We start from the raw sequence: 8,163 nt of genomic DNA on the forward strand, positions 1-8,163 counted from the left end.
GATGAACACTGCATTGTTGTCCTACATTAAAGGTCGTTTTACATTGCTGTCTCCAAAAATTCTATTTCCAGATAAGAGACTGGATTGATGTAGTTCGACGGAGATGCAGAGTGTAGTGCCTCTGGCAAAGCATACTGAGGATCCAATTAAGCATTAAGCTTACCCACATTGGATGTGATGGAATTAATGTGATACAGCTGGGAACAACGAAGTCCTCAAGCATTAGACTTTAGTAAAAAACAACAACGATAGAAACAAAAAGAAACAACAATCGTCATTCCTTGCTTCGTCAGGAACCCTTGGCCATGTATGCATCATTTTGAATTTGTAGGTCAGCAGATGGATACATCAGTGGCCGCCGCCGGCCACCGTGTCCTTGACGGCGGCCGCCGCGCCCTCGGCCGTGTGGGCCACCTGATCGGCAGCCTGCGCGCCGCGGCGAACGGAATTAGAGGATCAATGAGCACGATCGTTGCGAATGGGAATTGCATGGCAATGAGACGTATGCAGCAGCATCTGAACATACCTCCTGAACGGCGTCGGCGGCGCGGTGCTGCTGCAGCTGCGCGCTGTCGGCGGCAGCTCCTGCGGCGTCGGCCGCGGCGCCAGCGGTGGCGCCAGCGGCGTCCTTGACGGACTGCGCGGCGTGCTCCGCCTGGCACTGCACACACACATGGATCATTGTCATGGATGAATTCCTAGCATGGTTACTGCGCACGCCGCGCCATGCGAGCAAAGCAATTTCCTCCCTGTACTACTAGCTAGGCAGCTAGCGAACGCTCACCTCGGCCTCGGCTTGCGCCTTGCCGGCCTCGGCCTGGACGGCTTGCTCAATGTTCGACATCGCCGATGATCTGCTTGCTGAAGCTTTCAGAATGACTTTGAAGTTTGCTGGATAAATTAGGCTCTTTAGCCTCGGTTTATATAGAGCCTGACAGGAGCTGCAAGCCATGACAAGTGTCAGGCTAAATTTGAGCCACTGCCAATTACTGCAAGCCAAATTTAGAGCCTCCAAAAAATAGTAGCACGATTTGGAGAGGGCCTGAGCATCATCAGTTCAGTTCATCACACAAGCAAGAAAACAAGCATGCTCATTTGAGTTTTTTTTTCTTTCTTTATATGTATTTGAATTTGAATAAAAATACCTGAGCTTATTATTCACCTGCTTACATTCATAATCTACGTGATCTATGGCTAGTTAATCTTCACAGCAAACATTGTGGTTACAGGCTCAAAACCCTGCATCAGAATCTACGTACATGAACAAATCATTAACAGGCACTGAGACTGAAAGAAACAAAAAGGGGAGAGAAGCTATGGCGCCTAGGCGTAGTCGGAGTCCGGCGTGGTGCTGAACACCGGCCTGTCCTTGTCCACCACCACGGCGGGGGCGGCGGCCGCGCCGTCCTTGCCGCCGCTGCTCCCGCTCTTGCGCCGCGGCTTGGCCTCGCCGAGCATGGTGATGACGTCGCGCATGGACGGCCGGTCCCGCGGCGCCCTGGCCGTGCAGAGCACGGCGATGCGCAGCACCAGCAGCATCTCCTCCCGGACGTGCGCGCACCGGCCGCCGACGTGCGCGTCCAGGTGCTCCTCCACCGTGTTGCTCCGGATCTTCTCCCGCACCCACCCCACGATGTCCTGCCCCTCGCCGAACTCCGCCTCCACCGCGCGCCGCCCCGTGATCAGCTCCATCAGCACCACGCCGTAGCTGTAGATGTCGCTCTTCTGATCCACCTTCAGCGTGTACCCGTACTCTGCATCAAGAATTCCAATCGTTGAATTTTCTGAATTCGATGTATCGAGAATTCGAGATAGTCCAATCAAAAAAGAAAAAGAATTCAAGATTGAATCTTGGAATCCAGATGCCGGTTGCGATGGTACCTGGCGCGATGTAGCCGTAGGATCCGGCGACGACGGAGACGGACTCGTTGGTGCGGGCCAGGGCGCGGGCGAGGCCGAAGTCGGCGATGCGGGCCTCCATGTTGGCGTCGAGGAGGATGTTGTTGGACTTGATGTCGCGGTGGATCACCGGCGGGTGGCAGTCGTGGTGAAGGTACGCCAGCCCCTGCGCCACGCCGGCGGCGACGTCGTAGCGCGACACCCAGTCCACCAGCGTGCGCTTCTCCGGCGGGCCGTGCAGCGCCTCCCACAGGCTGCCGTTGGGCATGAACTCGTACAGCATCATCGCGTCCGTGTCGTTGTGCATGTACCCCAGCAGCCGCACGATGTTCCGGTGCCGGAGCCGCCCGAGGAGGCCCACCTCCTTAAGCACGTCCGCGGTCAGCTCGTTCGCCGCCGCCGCGTCGCCGTCCATCGGCGCCGGCCGCCACAGCTTCTTCACGGCGATCACGGCGCGCGCGCGCGGGAGCTCCGCCTTGTACACCACCCCGGTCGCGCCCATGCCGACCACGTTCGCCTCCTTGATGCACGCCAGCACGTCGGTGCTCGTGAACCCGAGCCGCTGGAACGCCGTCAGCCGCCACGGCCACGCCCCGGACTCCGCGCCGAGGTTCTCGTCGTCGCAGCACCCGGCGCCGTCCACGTACCACCGGCGGTACGCGTAGCGCCCGCCGAGCAGAGCCGTGAACGCGGCGACGACGGCGAGCATCCCCACGAGCCACCCCACCGCGATGTGCTTCAGGCGCGCGCTGCCGCGGGGGCGCGCCGCCAGGCCCGTGTCACGGCTCCCGTAGCACGGCGGGAGCACGCCACCGCACAGCCCAGGGTTGCCGGCCAGCTCATCGGGGTTGATGGAACGCAGGACGCCGTTCCCGGGCACGGGCCCAGTGAGGTTGTTGTACGCCAGGTTCAACGTCTCCAGCGCCGGCGAGCTCCCGAAATTCTCAGGTATGCCGCCGGTCAAGGAGTTGCTTGACAGATCAAGGATGGCCATCGCCGGCATCATGGCGAGCGCCTTCGGAATCTCGCCGGTGAGCCGATTGTGCCTGAGGTTGAGCCTGACCAGCCTCTGGCACGAGGCCAGGCTGGACGGAATCGTGCTGGCGAGCCGGTTGTTCGACAGGTCCAGCGCTGCCAGTCCTGGGCAGTCTTGGAATTCGTCGGGGAGCTGGCCGGAGATGATGTTATCTGACGCCAAGAAGCTCTGCAAGGTCGGGATCGTGAAGAGGCTCGACGGCAGCGAGTACTGGAGGTGGTTGTGGGAAAAGTCGATGAACGACAGCGACGTCGACGACGCGAGGTCGCCGGGGATCTCTCCCGTTAGGTCGTTGCCGGCGAGCTCCAGTCGCTGCAGCGACGGCAGCTTGCCGAACCCAATGGGGATCGCGCCGGTGAGGCGGTTGCTCTGCATGCGCACGCGCACCAGCGAGGCGCACGACGCCAGCCCGGCCGGGATCCCGCCGGTGAAGCCGTTGTTGAACATGATCAGCTTGGCGAGCGCCTTGCCGTCGCAGATCCCAGCAGGCACGGGGCCGGTGAAGGAGTTTGACGACACGTCAACCCACTGCAACGGCGAGCTCTTGCCGAGCGACGGGGGAAGCTGCCCGGTTAAGGAGTTGTTCCACAGCTCGAGCACCTCCAAGCTCGGCATGTCGCCGATGGTCGCCGGCACGGTGCCGTCGAGGTGGTTGCACATGAGGTTGAGCAACCGGAGGTGGCTCAACTGCGATATCTCGTCGGGGATCGGGCCCGTCAGCAGGTTGTCGGACAGGTCGAGGAAGACGAGTGTCGAGATGTTGCCGAGCTCCGGCGGTATCTTGCCTTCGAGGTTGTTCTTGTACAGGTAAAGCGAGGTGAGCGCCGGAAGCTTGCCGAGCTCAGCTGGGATGGGCCCGTCGAGGCTGCCGACGGCGAGGTCGAGGTACTGGAGGTTGGCGAGGTTGCCGAGCTCCGGTGGGATGCCTCCCTCGAGCACATTGTACCCGATGATGAGGCTCTCGAGCGATTCGAGCTCTCCGAGCTCCGGCGGGATCTTGCCGGTGATGTTGTTGCCGGAGAGGCCCAGGAACTTGAGCTTGGTGAGGCTCCGGTACGCCGCCGGGATGTCACCACCGAAGAAGCTGCCCCTCAGGTCGATGGTCTCGAGGGACGTGGCATTGGCGAGGTCGGCGGGGAGGGCGCCGACGAAGTTGTTGCCGGAGGCATTGACGGTGACGAGGTCAGCGCAGGAGCCGAGGCCGGCCGGGAACGCGCCATCGAAGGAGTTCTGGCTCACGTCGAACACCTGGAGGTTGGACAGCGCGGCGAACGACTTGGGCAGCGCGACGGCGAACGCGTTGGAGGAGAGGTTGAGGACGGTGAGCGCCGGCAGCCGGAGCACGTCGTCCGTGACCTTGCCGCTCAGGTTCTTCCCCGAGAGCTCAAGGCGGTCCACGAGGCCGGCGGCGTTGCACCCGACGCCTGTCCAGCTGCAATGCGACGAGGCCCTGCCGCCATCATTCCAGTCGGCGAGCGCGCCCAACGAGTCAACAAAGCCCGCCTTGAGCGCGAGCAGCGCCGCCCGCTCGTCGCCGCCGGCCGCGCCAACGCCGGTGGCCAAGATCCAGGACAGCGTCACTGCTAGGACCAGCACTGGCGCTCTTGCTTCCATCAGAATGTTCTAGTACTATTTTCCTAGAAGCGCTTTTGGTAGCTGAAATCAGCTGCTTCTAGCACCTATTCTGGCTGCAGTGCCTCTGCTGCTTCTAGTGCTGCGCCATGTCAGAGACACTGTCTGGCTTGCCTAGCTAATTCACTGACACCGCATCTGCAGGAAGAGCAGAGGCTGCATCTAGCTAGAAGATGAAGATGGTAGAAAAGGCTTTATATCATTCTCACTAGAAGATTGGTTAAAGCATGTAATAATCTAATGAATCTTCTTGGCATTTCTTAACATGCCACCATGTTGTTTGTTTAGTGCCTGGACACCTCACCCAGTGAAGGAATGTGAGCTGGGTTCCGGAGCTGGAGGTGGGAGAGGATGGAACATGAGAACATGGGACATGGAACATGGAGGGAATGTGTTTTAAAGTCATGGCTTTTCCAACCTGCTTTTGGGCAATGTGGCATTGTTTAATCTTTTACTTTGTGCCTGCCCCCATCTGATCAGAGTAGATTAATAGCATGTTTAATTTACATTCTCTGTCACTGCAGACAGTAGATTAGCTGCTCTAGCTTTCAGGGTCTGATTACTTGTAGTACTAATAATCAGAGACCGACGGACCTGCTGTAAACTGGGTATTCGTACGGCCTATTCTTTGGGAGCTTCTGCTTATGAAGCTCTGAAACAGATCAGCTTCTGCATTTTGTGTCGATGCTGGCCTAACATTTCAACTGAGCCTGATCTAGGAGAGTACCAGTAGGACTGTAAGAGCTACTAGCTCCTACTCTCCGCGATACACACAGAAGCTATTAGGACAATAACAGGCACTGTGATTTTTAGCAAAACAAGCAATGCTAATACTATGCCATATACCAGTCAGAGGAACATGATGCTTCCATTGCAGAATAGAGTTAACCCAAAGGGAGACAAGAGGGTATGTTCTTGGTGTTGTCGTGATGCAAGCACCCTAGCTAAGATCTGGACACATGTCCTTCATAAAAATTAAAGAAAGTTTACCCGTCCTGGAGGATATGTACCGTGGTGCATGTGTTAAGGCTGCCCAAGTTGACCTTGTTAAAATAAAATTTATGCTAATTATTCCTGTGACAGTGAGCAGTAGCAGCTGCTGTTACTGCTCTTCCCTGACAAGAGGATTGCTGGTACATTGCTTGGCACATGCCCCCAGTAGAATGTCACCGCAACTGCATCTATGGAAGGCAACATAAGTACTAGCAGCGTAATTAAATGGGTTAATTAGAAAGCAGAGTTGACACATTCAGAAGGCTGCTAAAGCAGTCAGGGAAAGAATCACAGGTGATTAGTAAAATTGGCCTGCAAGGCTGCCATATGCACTTGTTCATATCTGATAAAGTCGTCACAACAGTAGCAGCATGATCATTGCACAGGGAAAGAAGCATTAGAACATAGAATAGACAGTGAAGTTCTTTGAAATAAGAAAAGAGGGAAATGGCATCGCAAGAATTTAACCGCACAAGCTTCCCTCTGCCATCCGAGTAATTAATCGATTAAGTGTGACCAGTTGATCGATCGTAACGTTAAAAAAAACTAGTGAAAAGAGGTCTGGTGGTTCATATACTGAGCAAGGCAAAAGTGCAAGCAAACATTTCGCATATGAACAGAAGAACACCACAACCAAGTAATTGCTGTCTATCAAGTATCAAGCTGATTTCATGGTCTTCGTTTTAATTAACAATTAGTACTAGGGATAGTATCAGCCAGCTATCCGCCAGCAGCTTTCTGTACTGTAAAGTCTAGTATAGGACCGAAGCCCTAGCTGGTACTCTACAAAATCTGTCAATCTTGTGCCTTCGGAGGCCCAGAGCTATGAATATAGCCATATAGGGCTTAGGATGTCAACTCTATGAGAATACTGAAATATTTGTAATTTTATAGGCATTTCAAAGCTAATAAACATGTACGTAAATGTAAGAAAAAGATGTTTAATAGACACTGATGCAGCCTTTTAGTAATTAGCAATTAACTTGAAAATGGTGCCAATTTACTAATGGTGATCAGAAGCGAATAACCTATTGAAGGTTAGACAAACAGGAAGCAAAAGAATGTTGATCGCCAGGAAATGCCGAAATGAGAAAAAAGGAGAAGGACACAATGCTCTTGTTTAACTGCATTATTCTGGAGTTTGAATGCCTTGCATAGCTAGGTCTTTTTTATTTGTTCTTGATTCTTAAAAAAAGAAAAACAAAAATAAGGTAGGCTTAACCTCCTAACTCTTCTGCAAAAATTATACATCCATACCTTTACGCACCATTTTGTAGTGTCGAATTATTCTGAACAATAAATCTGACTGTTGCACCTTGGAGGAATGCTGAATTCATGACAAGCACACCATTATTGGACAACCGAGGAGGCACTGAAGTGACACTATCTTTTACAATACACTGAAGGTATCTGAACTTGTGCTTCTACTCCACTTTGATGTATGTGGCACAAATCATCAGAATGCCAGTATCCAAAGTAATGTGCCACAACACAACAAAACGGCTAGAAACACATTTTGATCAAAACGGCTGAATTAATACAAAGCCTAGCTAGCTAGCTAGCTAGCTAGGGAGTAGGGAACAGAAACCAAACCAATGTATAGGGTCTAATGCATGCCCTAGTCAACTTTTGAGCTAGCTATATGAAGACTTCAATGTGCAGCGAGCTAGAGGTGCAGGCGAACGTACTCAAGATGGAGATGATCAGGTCATGCAATGGCGTGCTGTGCTATTTAAGCAACTGTTGGCACCAACCAAACTTAATCATGCAGACATGAGTTTGGTGTTGAGGAAAAAAAAAAGATCCCTCAAAGTTGGTTATGCTAGCCTGTAGTGACATTCTCTCATCATTAGGTAGCCAGCCTTCTTTGCTTCCTTCTAATATCCATGCATGCAGCACTAAATCATTTTGCACCGACTTGCTGAGGAATGATTTCGGTTAAAAAGGTTTCATGCTTGTGTTTAGGCTATGATATATTGAGTTGTCATGTCGTCTACGGTCTACCAATGTAAGTTTAGCCTCTGACATATATAGCAACCACTCTGCTATAGGTAGCTAGCTAGCTAGTTTTCACATAAGCAATCGACTTGAGTCTTACTAAGCTTGTAATACTGGATAAATCCGTACATGCTTATTAACCGACAGGAGGGCAATAAACAAACAAACAATGCCTCAACAAACATGATGGAGATGTCACTGTCTTTAGCGCAACTCGAGGAGTTTTCCACAGCACAAAGCTACACCTACATCCATCCATGGCCATGACTCCTGTCCTATCATCCCTGGATTAAAAGGTCAAAACCCAACAAAGATAAATGAAACCATAAGAAATCCCTGAAGTTCTCATTCTTCCCTGCTGGTTTCTACCTCACCTGCTTGTTTGGCAATTATTCTCTCACCAATCATTCAGAAGCAGTATCAAGTTAAGGACAGATGATCGAACAGGCTAGACGGCACTAATGCAACCGTCAAGTAATAAACAAAGCTAGCGAGCTCTCCCTTATGAAATGAATTATGGATGATTAGTTGGGGTGCACGTTGCCAGTGGGAGATCGATCAGCTAATGATCGAGAATTTTGCCACCCTTGCGTTGGCACGAGAAT

General features: G+C 52.7%; 2 protein-coding genes across 2 annotated transcripts; both read right to left on the reverse strand.

Moving 5' to 3' along the window:
* Nucleotides 1–316: 316 nt before the first annotated feature.
* On the reverse strand, nt 317–878 carry LOC112898773 (late embryogenesis abundant protein 14-like). Its single transcript, XM_025967097.1, has 3 exons — nt 785–878; nt 527–661; nt 317–426 (listed from the first exon to the last, which is right to left on the reverse strand). The coding sequence occupies exons 1-3, from the start codon at nt 842–844 to the stop codon at nt 349–351; spliced, it is 273 nt and encodes a 90-aa protein (XP_025822882.1). The 5' UTR covers nt 845–878; the 3' UTR covers nt 317–348.
* Nucleotides 879–1,078: 200 nt separating this feature from the next.
* Nucleotides 1,079–4,549, reverse strand: LOC112883471 (MDIS1-interacting receptor like kinase 1-like). Its single transcript, XM_025948779.1, has 2 exons — nt 1,882–4,549; nt 1,079–1,754 (listed from the first exon to the last, which is right to left on the reverse strand). Exons 1-2 carry the CDS (start codon nt 4,547–4,549, stop codon nt 1,324–1,326), a joined length of 3,099 nt encoding a protein of 1,032 aa, XP_025804564.1. The 3' UTR covers nt 1,079–1,323.
* Nucleotides 4,550–8,163: the final 3,614 nt, after the last annotated feature.

Source organism: Panicum hallii, chromosome 1 (genome assembly GCF_002211085.1).
Source record: "Panicum hallii strain FIL2 chromosome 1, PHallii_v3.1, whole genome shotgun sequence".
Lineage (NCBI taxonomy): Eukaryota > Viridiplantae > Streptophyta > Magnoliopsida > Poales > Poaceae > Panicum > Panicum hallii.